At 35.8% G+C, this 20230-nt stretch overlaps 2 protein-coding genes across 2 annotated transcripts; both read right to left on the bottom strand.

Moving 5' to 3' along the window:
- Positions 1-993: 993 nt before the first annotated feature.
- On the bottom strand, positions 994-3186 carry LOC127838512 (alpha-2A adrenergic receptor-like). Its single transcript, XM_052366300.1, has one exon. It carries the CDS (start codon positions 2971-2973, stop codon positions 1666-1668), a length of 1308 nt encoding a protein of 435 aa, XP_052222260.1. The 5' UTR covers positions 2974-3186; the 3' UTR covers positions 994-1665.
- Positions 3187-14928: 11742 nt separating this feature from the next.
- On the bottom strand, positions 14929-19935 carry LOC127840021 (PR domain zinc finger protein 12-like). The gene is made up of 6 exons (XM_052368409.1): positions 19932-19935; positions 19566-19741; positions 18278-18430; positions 17473-17641; positions 15467-15676; positions 14929-15047 (listed from the first exon to the last, which is right to left on the bottom strand). Exons 1-6 carry the CDS (start codon positions 19933-19935, stop codon positions 14929-14931), a joined length of 831 nt encoding a protein of 276 aa, XP_052224369.1.
- Between the last annotated feature and the right edge of the window lie 295 nt (positions 19936-20230).

Genomic DNA, 20230 nt, shown 5'->3' with positions numbered 1-20230 from the left:
GACACTTTACGCACATGCATATATTGTATCCAGGTTTAGATCAAAACCATACCTAATTTATAAAATATTTTTGATTTTCATGTTATTTTTTTATTTCATTGCACGGGGACACATCTGAATGTTGCAATTAGCATTTCGTAGAAGAATTATAGCATATTTTTGCACACATGAGGAAATCGGACAACTATGCTGTTGTCGGTATTTTCCAGCCATTCATAAATACAAGTTAAAAGATGAACTTTACCCGATCATCATGTACTAACAATCCGGATGTATGTATCAATGATCACCATCTGTCCACAAGTGTTTTGAACAGATGAGTGTTTGTTATTGAGGTTTAACCAAGCTAGATTTTGAAACAACGATTCGTTGTTTTGCACAATGACATTGTTCTTCATTATGTTAGTTATTATACATAGCTGTCTTCGATTGGCTGAATAAATATAACATTGATTAGTATTGACTAATTATCCTAGCCGCGTTCAGTGGTGTTAATATGTTAAATGACAAAAATTGACGAATCTTAAATATCAGTCAAACACTACTTGGATACTTACTTCAAAAACAAGACAACGAGATATTTTGAATGAATAGCAACAATATGAGCCATGTTCTGAGAAAACTGGGCTTAATGCATGTGCGTAAAGTGTCATCCCATATTAGCCTGTGCAATCCACACAGGCTAATCATGGACGACACTTTCTGCATAAACTTGATTTTCTGTAAGGATGGACTTCCTTGAAACTAAAAATACCATAAAAGCGGAAAGAGTCGTCCCTGATTAGCCTGTGCGCACTGAACAGGCTAATCTGTGACGACACTTTACGCACATGCATTATGCCCCGTTTTCTCAGAACGCGGCTCATATAAACAAAACTCTCGTGCATTTATCGTCATAGTTTAACAATTACGCAGAAAGTGCTGTTTTTACTTTACAACTGCCTATTTTCGGCAGTTTTCTATTAAATTGGTTATAACATTCCAAACAAAAAAATATAATAATGTTTAATACCCATACAAAATGTATTAGCGTCGACATTACAAACCGAGTCGATGCGCAACAAGTATTTTTGTCGTCACGTTATATGCATAAATGAATGTTGGCATTAAGAAAATATATGTCATTAACGAGGAATTTGTCCCTTTTGGCTCCCCTTTTTGCCTCTTTGTGGGGTCACAACAGGCGTGTTGAATATCCATTGACGTTTCATGGATGTTAGTACATTTAGTCCATAACAAATGCATTCACTATGCGTACAAAACACTTCTTAATATAACTAGAGTAAACGTTTACCATGGAAACAGGACATTAACTTAACAAGGTCGGTAAAGAAAACTTCAGGATTTCTACGCTGCTCTAATTTAGCCGAAGCCTAAATTAAAATTTGATATTTCCTATTCTTATTTTTTGATAATTATTTTAAAACCAATTGCATCAAAATCGATTATAAAAACGCACAAAGACGCAGACGCAAGACAATTAAATATTCCTGAAAGTAGCTATAGTAAAACAAACATACATTTCGTAATGAGTATTAAGTATAAAGAAACAATATTTACGAGTGTATACAACAGAAACAAACACGCACGTCCATATAATTGGGGATATACCTTGGTTTATATACAAAAAGAGTGTACATAAATAACATGTGTAACTTTTTTGGATTACATAATGCACTGCCGCAGTTTATTGTACATGGTCGGTAAGATATTTTTACACGATGTACGAAACCGTTTGACAAAAATTGCATACACAATCGGGTTTATCATATGGTTGAAGAAATATATTCTGAAGAAGAAAGAAAAAGAGGAAAATTCTCGAGGTGTCATGAAGACTATCTTGTCGACTTTCAGTGCCAATATAATGTGTGCTAAATACGTTATGATAAACACGATTGTTAAGATGAACCATATGAGAGTCTTCGTCGGAAATTCCCGCCTTTTCACCAATTGCGTTTGACTCCTTATGCTTCTTAAACTGATTTGCTTTGACAACTTCTTTTTTGGCAAATCAGCCAATCTAAGTAAACCATTTGAGGAATGTTTAACATTTTTATTTCTGCTTTCTGCAACTGTGCCACTCGTCTCCGTCTCTTCCTCGTTGTCACCGCCTTCACCTCCGTTTGATGACATTAGTCCATCGGTTTCTGGCGACATTTTTAATATTTGGCTCCCATTCATTGGCTCGTGAACGATCGCGTTTGGTTCGTAGATACCGGAACTGAATGTTACGTCGAAGGAACTCTGACGCTGTCTTGCGATAGCTCTAATCTGCTTCGTTGCCTCGATCATGACAAAGGTGTAAAGTACAATATATGCCAGCGAAATTCCACAGAGCAACATAACAAACACCCACTTGTAGATCGCCCTCCAAACGGTTTTCTCAAATCGTTCCTCTGTCTCACACAACTGAATGGTTGTGGTAGTTCCATATTTATTCCTCATCTCCGTAGTTTTAATTCCGCACATAATGGTCCCCGGAATTGCCAAAAGTATAGGAAACAAAAAAGCAACTCCAAGTAAAATTCGTACGGCAAGCTCCGGGTTCATCTGCTTCTTGAAAGGCTGACAGACCTTGCGGTATCGATCCACGGATATAACTAGCAATGCCAGGCAGGACGACGAGGCGCCGAAGACATTGAAGAAACATTTGATCTTGCACGGGACCTCGTCTCCGAAGGAAAAATAGTGCTGCTGTTTGACAATCTCAGCAGGTATAAGCGTGACACATGTGATAATGTCAATAACGCCTAACGTAAGTACAAACACTTTGAAGTTATTCCGCTTGTAGTCTCTACTGAGAGAGAACACGACGAGAATCAGCAGGTTTCCTAGGAAACCAAATAGTGTGAACAACCCGAATGTCACTGACAATGGTGTCAGTGCTTGTGCATACCGAGCATTTAAATCCTCCAGAGTTTCCGTTAAATTCAGCGTTAATGTTATTGCTTCTGATACGTTGTTTTGGTTCATCTTGATGTGGTTGCGATTTTTATTATTATTTGTTGACAGTTTAGTTTTCAACCGATCAACTTTTAACTAATAGAGTATCACATCACACAAATACAGAAGCTAATGACATCAATGCTTCTACATCTTTAGCATTTGAATACAACAAGTTTTATGAATAACCCAAATAATATTTATCAATACTTAGAACGAACTTTGTCAAAGCTCTTGATATCACGGATGTCTATCTTATTGAACTCGCTCTGTGGGGGGGGGGGGGGGGGGCTGTCAAGCTTACAGTTTCTATTTCCAATCATTTCCAAATATAGTGTGGGCGCTCAAAATAAACTTCCTGATAAAAGTATTTCCGGATGTTTTAACTTGAGTGGATCATTCACATAAGTATCTTATCATAGTTTCCTCAAGTTCCCCAAACGTCATGGTGTAGTGGCTTTTTCATCTTTTCAAAATAGGGCACATAGTCTCTGTATTGTTAGTAAAGGAAATATATATATATATTTAAGGAAATACAATATACAATATATAATCTATATACATATTTAATATATATATATATATATATATATATATATATATATATATATATATATATATATATATATATATATATATATATATATATATTTCCTTAAAAACAAATCTCTCGTTAACAACTTCCTTTTCATCATTCAAAAAATTTATGAGTGGGTTGCGCTTGTATTCGGCGCTTTAGTAACAATAAAACGAATGTTGCACCGAACACTTATCATACATACAAGCAATTCCTAGGAATAGCAAACACCGTGTGGGACTTTTAACCCTTTCAGTGCGGGAACCGAATTTTGAAGGCCTTTGCAAACAGTTTGGATCCAGATGAGACGCCACAGCACGTGGCGTCTCATCTGGATCCAAACTGTTTGCTATTCTGATAGTATTCTTTGAAAAAAAATCGAAGAAAATGCTAATTTTAGAAATTCAGCAGACGACATTTTAGCAGACGACAAATTTCCCAGCATGCAAAGGGTTAAGACATCTTGTTGCAGTGGTACAATAATCATAAGCAGCACCGTGTTAACATTCGAGGTCCGTGAAGGTTTAAATTTATGGTTGAATGAAAGTGACTGTGAAAAATAAATTATAATACTGTTTCCTTGTATATAAGCTCCGCATTTTAAACTATGTTTTCATTCAACAGTCTTTCAGTGTCCAGCCTATTGCCATTACCTTTTTTATCATTTCTGTATTTCAGTGTTTTGCTTTTTTGTTGCGTTTGTTATTTATAGATTAAGCATGATGGATTAGTGAGGCAAAGGACCTCTTCCTTAATGTTGTCATCCACACTATGAAGTGTAAGTCTGGTTTAAAGGGACTAGTTCACAGTTTTTTGGTTGTTTTCGTATTTAAAACTGCGATATTTTGCAATTTTGTTTACATCTTCAAGTGTTGAAATGTACACAGTAATTAAAACCCTATGTAGGAAATGCACGTGTTTGTTTACGTATCGATAAAAAGCGTAACAAACGCTTTATAATGTTCAAGACCTATATTGATGAATATCAATCAACGATTATAATATTTTACAACATTTTATTTACTCAGTTAAAACTCCCGATTTTAGTGTACACAATGAATAAATGACTACTAAGTAAATACTTTCATATACAATTGTGCAATATTTATGTTTTATACCCGAGTCAATTCTATCGACTTAAGTCGTCTTTGTATAGAAACTCTGCATTATTGTCCTTGTTGTTTTCACAAGCGTGGTTTTGAAAGTATACAATTGTTTAGTTTAAACATATTTATTTCAAACGATGCACATGTGTTTTCATAGAATTACAACAATCTTAATAATACGTACATGTTCGAATAGGATAGGAACCAAAGACACGGTCTTATAGAGTTTTTCTCCCGGAATTGTTTGAACATGTGCCCCAGTGATAACCAGATTTCCAACAAACAGTTTGTTCGCTTATATATGGGCCGTGCAATGTGAAAAGGGGGTTTAATGCATGTGCGTAAAGTGTCGTCCCAGATAAGCCTGTGCAGTCCAGAAAGGCTAATCAGGGACGACTTTTTCTGCTTTTATGGTAGTTTTCGATTACAGAAAGTCTCTTTTTAGCAATATTCCAGTTAAGGCGGAAAGTGTCCGGACTAATCAGGGACGACACTTTACGCACATGCATTAAACCTCCTATTCACAGAGTACAACCCATATTATCAATTAACTGTTTTCGCGACGAGTGCTCCACGTTATCAAGGTGGAAAAATATCCATTGCGAGTTTCGACACCATTAGTCTGGCATCATTATGAAATAATGCGGGTCAACTTGTTCTGTTTTGTATTGATATGTGTTATTCCGTCAGACCTGTGACAATAGCGACTAATGACCGCAATACCCACTCTTTTCACAAGGAAATCCAACTCTTTATTGAGTGTCAGCATGAAACAATACTTGTCTGCACGGAATAAAAAAACGTGAAGCCGTGCAACCATATACAAAGGATCATTTAAATTAATTCCAAGAAAAAACTGGCGTTTATTGATTGAAACTGTGTATTGCTGAATCCCATATTCAATCATATTTGAATACGGGAACATCAATATGACCCTGGGGTAAACAATAAAGCATAAACCTTAGTTTAAGCAGTTATGTTATGTGTTAGTGCTTTTCCCCATTTGATCATTTGCGGTTGTACGAGTGACGGGTATTGTTTGTTACCTTTAAGATTGAAACGGTATGATACTGATACTGATATTTTGATGCGACATACTATTGATGCGAAGGTGCCAATGAAAGAGAATCGAGTATTGATGTCTACGTTTCTTATTTACTAAAACCTTACATAATCATTAGACTTAAAGGTACATGTTTTATGTTAAAAAATAATAGTTTAGTATATCAAAATTTAGCAAAAACTTGTTTCAAAGCAAAATAAAATATTTTAATTTAAAAATGTAAACTTAAAGTGATATTACGGGCATCTAATAGTTTATAGGTGTCTATCGCAAACGTTGTTTATATTTGGTGTTTCACTTCATATACTCTAATATTTGTTAATGCAGAATCAACATACTAAAACAATATCCCGGAAAGAAAAAATATATGCATTTGAATATCAACCGTACTTTCGTTTGACAACTGATTACACATGTACAAGGTGAACCTAAATTTAGTTTTAGTGCAGATTCGTTTATACGACACAAAACACAATTTTGTTTTACGGATCATTTCGGCTTACAGGACTGTGTGAGTCACGTAAAATATCGAATATAAAATATATTTTTATAAACAACTGGTAGCAAGATGAGTTGCAGATAATTGGTCAGTAACCACATTTTAACTTACTATTTTGACCTGTAAATTCTTTTCTGCTAAGTTCAACAGTGAAAAATGCCCATAATACCACTTTAAAGGTAAATCAGTCTCATTGTGTTTCGAATAGCTAATAGTATATGCACATTAAGGTTAAGGAATATTCCAAGAAAAGTGTGGTATTTATTCTAACATTATTCTAAGATCTACCATAAAAATGTATGTTAAATTAGTCAATCAGCATTTATACGCAGAAACATCATTTTTTTTATAACTGCCTTCCCTACGTCAATAATAAGAGCAATAGTTCATTAGAATAATAGGCAATGTTACAGAATTACTTACTAAATAAGGCTCTCTGGTTAGCGCAGTGGTTGGTACACGAGCTTCTCGCCTAGGTGACCCGGGTTCGATCAACGATCGCGAGTTGCCAAACCGTCACTTTAACTTTAAACAAATGAGGGTGTACTTTTTGCATTGTATTGTTTCCCCATTGCGTTCATACGACACGACGAATAACATCATGCTTGGCAGATTGGTAGAGTCTGATTCTATTCTCCTCCGACAATGAATTTTTTTTCGAATGAGTCGGCTAATATTTCCCATAAAACTAGTACGTAATGACTTCAATTCATATGTTCATATTTATGAAATAATTACTTTTCAGATATCTACAATATATCAATTTTAACTTAAATACCAATCCCTCGTCTGTCTATCATCTCTTGTTTTAATCTGGTTTTGAATGGATCCTTTTGGAATTAATTATAATATGCGGACAGTAGCTACAGCGTTTGCTTGTTTTTCACTGTAATGAGGTTTTTTTTCTCATGCGATAAAGGTTTTTTCTTTATATCATTTTGCCTCGCTAAATGCTGTTGATTTTCATTGTCGGAGGAGAATAGAATCGACTCTACCAATCTGCCAAGCATGATGTTATTCGTCGTGTCGTATGAACGCAATGGGGGAACAATACAATGCAAAAAGTACACCCTCGTTTGTTTAAAGTTAGAGTGCGCAGTCTGGTCAGGAGCTACCGCGTCTGCTGATGAGACCCCTTAACCTTGAGCGACTTTAAAGCAGACAGCGTATCTCCTGACCAGACAGCGTATCTCCTGACCAGACAGCGTATCTCCTGACCAGACAGCGCAAATGCGCAAGCTGTTCTTGAGCTACTCTGGTCGCATTCGGCATAAGGCACATTTTCGCATGATGCGGCTCATATTATCTTCCTCATTAAATGTATTACCCTGACATCATTATGCGGGTCTAATTATTATTTCGAATTGTCATTGCCATGCGGTCAGACAGATAAATGTCGAATATGCAGACCGAATGACCCATTTTTATGTTGAAACTCAACATTCAAAAATCGTTTCAAAATTAAATTAAGAAATCATCCGTATCGCCAGAGTATCTAACCATTGGTTAGATCGAAACATAACATCTACTCCACTCACGGCACGCTAGCATATTACAACCACCAATACGGTAGTCTTATTTCACTGGAACTAGAAAGTAACAAAAATTGTAAATAATCATGTGTTTTAACAAAGTTTGTTTACAAAAGAAGTCGATGTCAATAAATGTTCAGAATGTGTAAGACGCTGATTATTATTAGAACTGAAATAGAAAGCGACGTAGATCTAACGGTATCTAACAATTCCAGTTATACATATATTAGTGATGTGTTTACGCTTACAGTCGAACAATATTGGACGTTTTATTTCAATACATATATTGTTTGCAATATAAAAATATCGCCCCATATACATGTACATCAAATATTAATGACTGAACATTGACGCTATAAAATGCACAACAGTTACTGTGAACTGAAAATGTCCTGGTATATCACGCATTCGGTCTGTCAACGCTCAATGTTCTGACGTTTTATTTCATTTCAAGAATATCGTTTAAAAGAAAAAGCAATATCACCCCATATCATTCGAGTATTAATGACTGAACATTGACAATATAAAATGCACAACAGTTACTGTGAACTGACAAATTTAGCCACGTGTGATTTCCTGATATATCATGCATTCAGTCTCTCAACGCTCAATGTGCGATGATGGAAAACTCTATGGGAAACAATAAACCTATCACATGTGAATGGGAAATCAACAAAACTGTGCTAAGTGTATACAACATTTCAAATGTGTAACCTTGTCTTGCACCGAACCATCGATATGAGAATAACTATATTCATTTTTATCAACGACGACTAGATCTTCAGTCGAAAAGATGGATGCAAATCCACCGCGAGATTGTAGAAGCACGATCCATATATCATAGAACGAAGTCTCTTGAGCGAGAGTTCTGGAAATATCAAACCGAGTTATTAACTTCAGATTTTAGCACCAAACAAAGATCTAAATGTCTATATATAACCAGTAAAAAATCACATGTTAATGAAACTATTTTATTCCGTGTATTTCACCAATGGCTGCCAGATTGTTGCAAATTATATTCATGCGATATCAAACGGGATAAATGTACATATATATTTGCCTTAATTGTATTTTATTACTGGCTTCAAAGCCATTGTCGTCCAATTATGTATCCATTTTTTCAATGGTGAAAATTATACGCGTATTTGAAAGCTGTCCATGCTCTCTATGACAAAATAAGCAACCGTTAATCGAATATAAATGTATTATCAAAACAAAGTTCGTGTTTGTTTTGTTGTTGCTTTTGCGTGTTTTATATATACAAATATTTTATCAGTTGTTTCGTGATGGATAAAATAATAAATGTTTATCTGCCTCGTTTTTAGATAAATACAACTCATGAAATAGGAATTGTTTTTCATTGTACATGTTGAGAGAAGGTGGCGTAATCTTATCTTGATAATCTAGTATACCCATGTGCAGCCATTTAGCGTCACGTGCATACCAATGACCTCTTTAAATCCAAACACGTTAGGTCACTGTCGGCTCGGGTACTACTTAAATGTTACCAGGGTACTCTTAAGTATAGGTTTTCTTAAATGAACCCCTTGTATGGAAAATATACTAAAACGTACCCGGGAATTCTTACGCTAAACTGGTCGTTATCGTCTTTTTTTTCTTCAAATAAATTATATTCATATGTTTGTCTATATTCTGTAAAATTACCTCTATTTTATCGAAACTTCTACTCAAAAAAGCATATCGAGGCAGGTTTTGTTCTATTAGAAATGTGTTTTGTATTCCATAGCGCGTTTTGCGACATCGGATTTTGGGCAGAAATTAAACTCGGGTACAGTCTAAATTTGCCAGGTACGTGTCAGTATATTTTCCGTACCCAGGGTACATTTTAATACTTAAATTACCGACAATTACCAATCAAGCCAAACTGGGGACATAATCTTGCATTGAGAAAATGCGTTATTGCCTCTATTACCGATATTTATTCAATACCCATTATCTTGGTAAAATTGATTGTCCGCAATTGCTTTTATACATTTGTATCTTAAATTTAGACTTTGTTTAATAGAATTTGATAAAGAAACAAATCCGTTTATGCAATACAAACAACATCGCCGGATTTTAAAAACCGCAGTTCAGTTCAAGATTCGTAGATTTTTCATGATACATTAAAATCATACTGAAAGAAAGAGAATTATATAAAATAAATATAAATGAAACAAAATACAATTTAAAGAAAATGCTTCTTTGTACTTTTTAGTAAAACACTCTTACTTGGCCTGAAAATCTTACACTAACAAATATCTCCGCACGTATATCAGTTAAAATCACAAAATTAATTCCCCGCTGTAGATTGTGTGATACCATTAAATTATAATTAAATTATTATTTTATCTATATACTTATCAAAGCTGTCATAAATATCGAAAATTTTACAAATGTTTCGCTAGTTTTCAATTATACTGTGAGAAGTCATAAAATCATGTTTATTCGAATCAATCGGGCGTACAAGTGTGATAACGCCAGATAACAGAGGGACACGAGATAGCACGAGATCTTCAGCAGCCCTGCATTGATGTTTAAAATATGTTTTATTGTTCTTTGATTAAGGTCCATGGGAGGGATATAATTCATGAAAACTTTGATTTGGTTTTTCTTCATTCAATGTGGTACAATATGGTCAAACTATATATCATTTTAAAGGTAAAGACGGATAGAATAACATAAACACATTTTTGACATTCAATTTTGTTTTTGCTTTATTCATATTTTTTTTAACCAATACATTTGTACACTAATTTACAAAATCTCAATCTAAAGTTAGGAAGGATATGCACTACCGTAAGTTGAATAAATACAAAGCTATATACATATACAAGGTCAAGTTAGCAACATTTCACAGAAAATTATTGTCAGAAAACAACAAATGAGTTATTATTCAACGGCATTTTTTTGGATAATTTTCCTAAACAAAGTTCTTAAAATAACTAAACTGAACTACTTTTTAAAAATCCAGGTATGGTGGATAATAAGAGTCACCATTCTACATGTATTTCAAGTGCTTAACAATTTTGCTATAACCAAATGGAAAATTTTAAACCATCTCAAATTGATAGAAATTGCAGACGACATATAAAATTGTAAATAAATATAAAGAAATAGGTTTGGCTGGGTAGAAATCATTGTGATTAAAGGAGATCAGAGGCGTATCCAGAAAATGTTCAGAGGGGGGGCTAAACAGGGGAGGGTGCGGGAGGGGTGTGCCCTTCCGTCGTTGATTTTTTTTTTAATTGCACCTTGAAATGATGCGATTTCCTGCTATCTAATCAGCATTTTGCATGATAAAAGTGCATGTGAAACAAATAAGAACTTGAGTTCACACATCAAGTGTGACAGACACACGGACAGACAGACACACAGGGGTAAATCAAATGTCTCTCAAACCACTAAATTGGTGGGAGACATTATCTTTATCCATAACTTTTTTAACGGTGTAAGATGGGTGGACCTCCTATTTAACCTTGTTGGATGTCCTACTACGTCAACTTAGGTACAACATTAAAATGTTTATGTCCATGTCCCTATGAAGGAAAGCAGGCACACAGCGGAAAACCTGTCCTGACCCATTGATGATCTTAGTTTTGTCTTAACAAGTCCTTGGGCACTGATACTCCTTTCACACTCGCATGATGTGACAGGGAACACACATGATATGGACAAAACAGTGTAAATGGTGGGGTACAGCTGGGAATCACAATGTGCATCAGAGCCCTGAAGGGAAGTAGGTGGGTTGGGTACACCTTTCCACCTAGCCTGCCATATAAAGTGCAACTCGGCAGGGAGGGACTGAGGGGAAGGGATATCATCATTGAACCATTCAAGGTCACTAGCACTGACAGGAGAGGAGCATATTTGTTCAGGTATAAACTTCAATCCCATGGCTGCCTTAGTCTGCAAATAACTGAATCGGGTGTCCATTTCGTTCACAAAAGTGTCAACAAAGGGAGTCGTTAGGTGTTTTGTGTAGTTTAATTCGGGTGTTGCTGCCTCGATGTTGTCACGCTTTAAGAAAATGATTTAGTTTCATATAGCAAAGTAATTCATTTTTTAGTCTTTTTTTCGGCGTAAGCTGTATTAAGCCAGCTTTTCACCCTGACTTGACCTTTGTAAGTGTCCAATAATATTCAAATAAAATTTCCCGCGGCTAGGTACGAATGAATACACTTCATATATTCCATTGGCTGATTTGAGTATAACACCAGAACATTGGAAACATATCCGCGTCTTTGTAACACTGTTTTACTGCATGAAACAATTTTATCTCTAATGAAAAGGCTCAACAGAAAGAACAGTTTTACAATCAATTTTCGACATAAATACAGTTTGTGCGTTCACCTTTTATTTTCAGAGAATTACCAGCGCAAAAGCGTTTATACTAAAGGCTATATTCTCATATTTAGTACTTACTTGCATTGCATTTCAACCCGCGAGGTTTCGGGTCAATTCGCGGCCAGTGTGTGAAAGTCAGAGTTTATATACAGTTCATCACCGGAGTTCGCAGAAGGGGTTGCGATCTTTTCATAGAAGGAAAAAATTGGAATCTATGCTATTTTTGTCTGATGGAGTAAATAGTTCGTTTAGTCGCTTTGTCGATATATCAATATTTTAGGCACAGCTATTGCCTTGGTCGTGTACAGTTGGCGTAAACAAGCCGTCGTTTCAGCAGCAGAATTGTTTCCTAACTTTAATGCAATGCATTCCAATCCGCAAGGTATCAAGGTCAGTTTGCGGTCAGTTGCAGAAATCTTTATATAAACGCCGTCTCGTAAACTTTGTGCACTTGAAGTCTGTTTTAATCAGAAAGATACTAAATAAAGATATTCGCCGATATTATTGTGGTATGTCAATCATCAATTTTTAATATGTTTTCAACATTTGCATGATAAGGACCAATTTTGCTAAAATTAATTAGAAATATTTATCCATTTAGACCAGTTTATTAAGCATGAGCACAATAATTCACTATACTATAATTATGCAATTAAATAAGATTCGAGTATTGCCGGCTGACCTATATGCACTCGTTTATTTTCATGTTTCTTGTGTTTTTCTATTCTGTAAATATACATATCTGAGTAATAATATCACATAAAGCAAAATAAGCCACGAAATGTGGCGCAACACCCCGTAATTGATTTGCTTGTGATGTAGCTAAGAACTGCGCAGAAAAAAGGCATCCGCTACTTTTTATCTCATAGATATAACTTTTGATCGTTCATAAACATCGACCACAATCAACGCCGTATATCTTTTTTAAAGATATTTCTTGTTAATTTTAAAAACTATGGATGAACATCAAAGCAGTTAGCCCGATTTGTAAAAAAAACAAATAACAAAAAATTAAAAATAATTGCCATTCATTAAGTGTGCAGTTGAATTTCACTGGCAATACTCAAAAGGATTATCACTCTAAAGAGCTAATACCAATTAAATTCATCAAAGAAATTACCGAAAAAAAAAAATGATTGTCCATTGCGTTCGTCTAAACTCTTTAATTGCTACAAATTGAAAGATTGTTTTTCACAAGTCTCATGCGGCAGCCATTTGTAAACATTTATCTATAGCTAAATGTATGGATGAATTTCATTAGTTGAATGTATCTTCTTCAGCCAATCAAATAGCGCAGTTTATTACTTACAGTCAATGAAGCGTGCACTTAAGCTGACGAAGGTTAGATCGTCTGTAAATATGTCTGGGGGCTAATCACACAAATCGACAGCTGTTTATGGCTTAATTAGGGACATATGACAGGAAATACACAAGTAAATTGAAACTGTAAGGGGCTCTTTTTTATTAAAAATCGTGTCTAGCCACCCAGCTGGGGGGGGGGGCTTTAGCCCCCTAGCCCCCCACCTTAATACGCCTCTGGAGATATTGCTCATCAATAACAAGATTTTATGAGTTTTGTGCAGACGACTCTAGAAATCATAGTTTTACATAGTTTTACAAAGCTAGGTATCATGGTTTTTTCTTTCTTCCTTCCTGAACAACTACTGTCCTTGTACCGTTTCGAATAATGTGTTGCTTTTGGCAAACCGAATCTTTTTATACATTTGTATATCAATTCCTTCTACCCATTTTGAAAGCGTGTCACTCGCTGTGCTCCGTAGAAAAAACGTGCATTACAAATCGGTCGAAATCACGTGAAGTAGTTAGAAAACCTGGTATGTGTATACACGTACCTGAGAAAACACACCATTATTTTGACAGTTGGTCGCGACTAGTAAAACAACTATTAACATTAATCAGGAAGCGATCGCGCTTAAGAGCAGAACTGATCACACAGAGATATAATCACTTACCCCATTTCAAATATTTTCCAGCTGAAAATTTCCCCCCACACGTCTTTTTTTACTGTATTTGTATTGTTTTTCTGGAGCCGAAGTGCATCTCACATAATATCCATCCGACTTCCGTTGTTTTCACTTTCGTTATTAAAAACTCCGTTTAAAAGAATTATTTTTATATTTAGGTTGTTGAAGCGAATTATTATTATATATTATCAATAAAATAGCATTGAACGGAGTTTCGTATCGATCTTTCTGTCAGTCTGTAAGCGTACTATTTTGTGCGCAATAATACAAGTACATGTGATTCGACAACAATTGGCGAAATGCTTCTTACGAAGTTATTTTTTGGAGTGTTTATGAGGTCTGATCATGCAGTTTGCACACATCAACGGAAAGATTACAATCCAATGCATTTGTCATCGTCGACCGTTTGGAATGTCAGTTAGGCGATGAGTGAGTTTTTAGCATGTTTCTTTCAATTTTATTAATATAAAAATGGCTGCCCCCATTGTCATGAAATGACATGTGTTCGAGTTTTGATATTTCTAGACATGTACTTTTTTTTACTATTTAAGCGTAACTTTCCCTCATCAGTGTCGATATTATTAACTAGTCATATAATTTTCCTCCGAAATACGTTGAATAAACATCATTCAGATTTTTGAAAATAATGTCTATTTTTGTGTTAAAATCACTTTGTATTTTGATTGATTTTGTCGATGGTATGAGATTTTGCTGCACAAAATTGGTAGCAGTTTGAAGGAAAACCGTCCTTTTAAGCAAATATGTAAACATTTTCAATGTGGCACTCTTCGTTTAGTCAAATTTGAGTTCAATGCTAGGGGTCCCACATTTTTCAAACTGAAGGCTCTACATGAACCTTAAGTTTAACTCTGAATATCACTTTGAATATCGGCCAGACATCGGCGGGCGATGGGCGGAGCTTCGTTGGTGCGCGCGCAGGCCGGCCAGTTGTGAGTAGGAACTCTTGCACGTGACACATGTGTACGGCTTTTCCCCTAAAATCAACACACGAGAAGCGAATGGTTAAAACTATGTGAGTTTTTGTGACAGTGCCCTTGTTAAATTTGATAATAGTGCGTAATAATACACATAATACGTGTGAACTGTATAAGCACACATTATAGACATTAAGTCTTATATTCCTACTCAGTTTTGTTCGTGCTCGTGTTTGCTAAGAATTGTGTATCTTTTATAAGATTCCAATATGTGCATCAATATACAACTGTATACAACTGTAATATAACTTCAATATATCCAATCATACGGTTATTTGCAGGTGAATATTTGCGTGCTATACCAATCATTCCAATTACTAGGTCCGACATGATTCTTAATTATGAAATAAAAATAACACAATTATTTTCAAACATATATCGTTCTACGCTGACGTGAAATAATAAATAAATATAATTACCCGTATGCAGTCGGATATGATTTCTGAGCGTTGACGATTGGCTGAATCTGCGCGCGCAATACGAACAGGTGAACGGTCTCTCAAGTGTGTGAATGCGCATGTGCGAACGCAGATTGCTGCGCGAGTTGAAGCCACGCCTACACAGCACGCATCGCCATCTATGGTCGTCATTAGCTTCACGTGTTAAGTCTTTTTTGTCGGTGTTAGTATCTGTGAATATACAGTGAGCAAAGTTTAAAGTCTATCTTTTATTTAGAAGTTTTAGCCACAACAATAAGGATATACTGAATGGCTTCGTCTCAAAATCTCAAACAGTTTCAGCGTCACCCAATATATTTTTAATGGACAAATGGTAGAACATACATGTTTCATAAGGGTTGTTTATTTTGGATAGCCCTTCTATTTCAGCCAACGATTTCATGTAAAGGGCCCGTTGTTATTGTTTCATGCTTTTAGTACTTTCGCACCTACAGCTAAATAATGCGACGACTCCTAAATACACAATAGCACATATTTTACTTGACCCGCTGGGCCCCGTGTGGATCATTGACCATAAAGACAGTGCAACTTTCCCCAATCTGTATGGTTTCCGCTACAGAGATCTATTTATCACCGCTTAAAGGGATCTTTTCACGCTTTGGTAAATTGACAAAATTGAAAAAAGTTGTTTCAGATTCTCAAATTTTCGTTTTAGTTATGATATTTGTGAGGAAACAGTAATACTGAACATTTACCAAGGTCTAATATAGCCATTATATGCATCTTTTGACGATTTTAAAACCTAAAAATTATAAAGCGTTGCAACGCGAAACGATTGAATAATTTGGAGAGTTCTGTTTTTGTCGTTAAATTTTGTGAAACTACGAAGATTGCTTATATAGGGTATAAAATACACCAAGTATGTGTACACGGCGGAATAGCTCAGTAGGCTAAAGCGTTTTTACTTCAGGACTCTGGCAAGACTCCAGGGGTCACTGGTTCGAAACCTGCTCCGGGCAATGTTCTTTTCCTTTTTTTAATTTTATTCTTGATTTTTTACTGGAGCTTTTACGATCCAATGTTTACATTTATCAATATAAAGCATTTAATGAATAAGTTAAAAAATGCCAAAATCTGTGAAAAGGCCCCTTTAAAAGGACTCTTGCATGGTGAACACAGTCGGGTGCCAGCACAAAGGGATATAATACACGAATTGGCTGAGGGTAAAAAACAGGTCCACCCTATAGATGCACTCTACGATGAGGCTGATGGACCCGTAAATAAGCTTCAAAATGCAAACACGTGGTCAAAATGAAAAATTAGGTGCGGTAGTGTAGTAAGGTGATTAATATCTGGCACTCAAACACCAACGGTGGTCTTTGGAACGGGACATCTCTACACATGGGACCGTGGTTTAGTGGTAGGATGCTGGTCTAGGGATCAGAATGTCCCTGGTTCGAATCTCGCTGAGATCACAGAATTTTCCTGAGCCAAAAATTATACTTACGCTTGCTTTCATCCACCTTGGATTATAAATGGGTACATGTTATGGAAATAAGCCAATGTGCCGTAGATGCATACTGCGCCGAATGTTAACGGACGACTCATATCCCAGCGATCGGGGGTAAATGTCAATGTCGATTAAAGATGAGTCCAGTATCATAATCAGACGATACAACCATGCATTTACCATTTATCTCGCACTAATACCGGTAAGCAAATTAACAAGTCATTTATTGGCAACGTGCATATGGGTAAATTCCGCTGAACTCAAAGCATTATTATTTTATTTAATGTGCCCACTATGGTGCCCACGTGGAACCATTGTTTAAAAAAATCAATGGGGGCATGATGAAATATGGTCCTCACAATAAAATGTGTAACCGGGATTTGCATTGGACATTTTGCCATCTGAAACTGACTGATGCGACTATCAATTAAATGTTACATCGATCACTTAACATAAATAATTGTCTTAAATGTAGTGAGGATTATAATAAGCTTAAGTTCTGGACGCTGGTACTTACTTTTTAATGATTGCTCATTGATGACGTCAACGGAAGTAACGGGTTCGACGTTGACGTCACCGGAAATCGCCAAAGGCTTCGTTGTATGACCGGAAGTGACCGGTAGTCCCATGTATAGAGTGTATGAAGCCCCGTACCAAACCAGAAGTTCGTCTCCTCGTTGAATATCCTGTAGTGATTCACTTTTGAGCGTCATTGGAGGAAAAGCATTGAAAAGAGGCTTAAATGCATGTGCGTAAAGTGTCGTCCCTGAATAGCCTGTGCGGACTGTATAGGCTTATCTGGTACGGCACTGTACGCACATGTATTAAACCCCCTTTTCACCGAACACGGCCAATATTTAAGAAACAATTATCTAGATAGACAAATTGATACATTTTTAACTTGTTGTGAGTTTCCCACATATACAAAAACATTATCAATAATTGAAGGAACTTTCACTTTAAATGGTTGAAGTCAACTTTAAATACCTTTTCCATATTATGCAATCATTGTTCGCATTGATATAATCATCAAGCTTTTGCAAAACTTGAATATATAGATGCATGTGCAATTTTTCATATGTTAAACTTTAAGACAACACTCAGACCACTTATACAGTAAAAAAAGAAGTAATAAGTGTAGACAACGGAACGGTCAAGTGCTTATGATCCGAAAGTTCTAGGTTCGAAAACACGTGGTGACAATTTCTGTGTACATTCCTATTTTGTGACGTGATAGTTTAATAAAATTAACGCATCAGTTTAAAGTCGCGTGAATTGAGTGACAAGTGAAGCTTTTTTGAGAACAATATTTTAAACAATACCTTTGTTGCTCTGTAGTATATCTGCGAGCCTACTTGCACCAGCTCAAGGTTTTGCTCGGTCTCTGCACGTGCACACTGCACGTTAGCCAACCAGTTGTCATGGCAACTATCGGCATTGAGGTACGCTAGCAACGCGTTGTTCGGTAGCAATATCTAAAACATAATTAAAATGATGTGCATGATTGAAGTTACAGCAGAAGTAAATGTTAGAGTGGTGGTGGTGGCGGTGGCGATGGCGGTGGCGGTGGTGATGGCGGTGGCGTTGGTGGGTGAAGCGGCAGCGACAGCAGCACTTCTTTTTGTCGTAGTTGTTTTTCAGGCAATAGAAGCAGCAGCGGAAGTAACAGTGTAGAAGTCACAGAGGAGAAGGTTTTAATTGAAAGGATACACAATTTAAAAACCGGTGTGTTCAAATTGTACGTTTAAAACAGGAACTTATTTAAGTTTGTGTGGTACGTATTTCTGAACTAGCCCTCTGTATTATATCTTTATTGTACATCTGATACCAAAAATACACTATCGTATCAGTAACATTTAGTTTAAAGTTTAAAGCTATTTATTTATGCTCGATTTCATCGAAAGCTTTACACTTATTTGAAACGCGCTGAGACCGTTTCCTGACACTGGAACCAGTACTTGGTCTCTATGAGGGAGATCTAAAGAGCGCTCCCACAGTGGGGCGTCGGACCCATGTCATCCAGATCGCCGCGGAAAACTATACCACGACGACCTGACAATTAGGAAGATAATTTATAAACTTAAAACTGATATTAAATAAATAAAAAAAAACGCATTGTTGTATCTAGTATTATCATCGCTCTTTGCATCTGTTTATCCCCCCCCCCCCAAAAAAAAAGAGAGAGAGAGAGAGAGAGAGAGAGAGAGAGAGAGAGAGAGAGAGAGAGAGAGAGAGAGAGAGAGAGAGAGAGAGAGAGAGAGAGAGAGAAAGCGATGAATAAGATTATTAGATTCAAGAACAATCATAATTATGAATATATCCATGCAGGCGAAATAAAACTCACGAATAATTAAGCTATTAATTATATCATTTATTTTATTGATATCCATAAATGGAAAGACATAATTACAAAGCTTTCATTCATAGATACTTAATGGAACAGTAGCAGCGCATTAAAGTTTGGTCCCAAAGTACAAATCTATGGGAAAACATATGTTTTTAACAGCTTTCATTGATAATAAAATTATTAATGTATTTCAAATATTTTAGTTTTCATGAATATACTGGCAGGTACTTAAAAGATAATTTGTAAATGCGTGTAATGCATACCTCCCAACACTTATCCATGGGTTTGTTGCGACAATCACATGACGTCACAATTCTGCCTGGATATGGTCCCATTTTGGTTCCATGCTTTATCGAAGTTGCACAAAAGACACCGAGGTTTGAGCCGGGGATCGTACTGGGGAAAATTATCAGTTCCGGCGGAAGAGATGCATTAGTATCTTAAAAAGAACAACGTCATGCGAATAAAAGTATTGGTTTAAACAATTTAAAACATAATTTCAAGCATGATGCCCAATTAGAAAACCAAAATAGTGTAAAACCGCACATGAAACATGCAAACTTTAAAATTTCGTTTGTATTTGGTAATATGAATTGAAGGGCCGTCACGTAATCATCAGAACTACAAACCCATGTTGATTAACAAATAAGTTGTTTTAAGGTGAACATTATTTGTATATATTTTTTAAAAAGTATGTGTTAATAAAAATGGCAACCAGAAGAAAAGCATTAACTATTCTTCTAGATAATTGATTTAAAAAATGTTTTTTTCGAAAAAAAAGTAATGGTGCTCAAGTTCATAATATACGCATTCACGGAACTTGTAATAATTAATCAGTTGTATATTTATTTAACGAAAATTGCAATCAATTTCAAAAGAACAATAACAATTAGTGTAAAATCTTACTTGGCTTAGTGAATATAAAATC

Source organism: Dreissena polymorpha, chromosome 7, assembly GCF_020536995.1.
Source record: "Dreissena polymorpha isolate Duluth1 chromosome 7, UMN_Dpol_1.0, whole genome shotgun sequence".
NCBI classification, from domain to species: domain Eukaryota; kingdom Metazoa; phylum Mollusca; class Bivalvia; order Myida; family Dreissenidae; genus Dreissena; species Dreissena polymorpha.
Note: the sequence above shows the minus strand (reverse complement) of the source record. Positions and strands in the feature narration are given on the sequence as shown.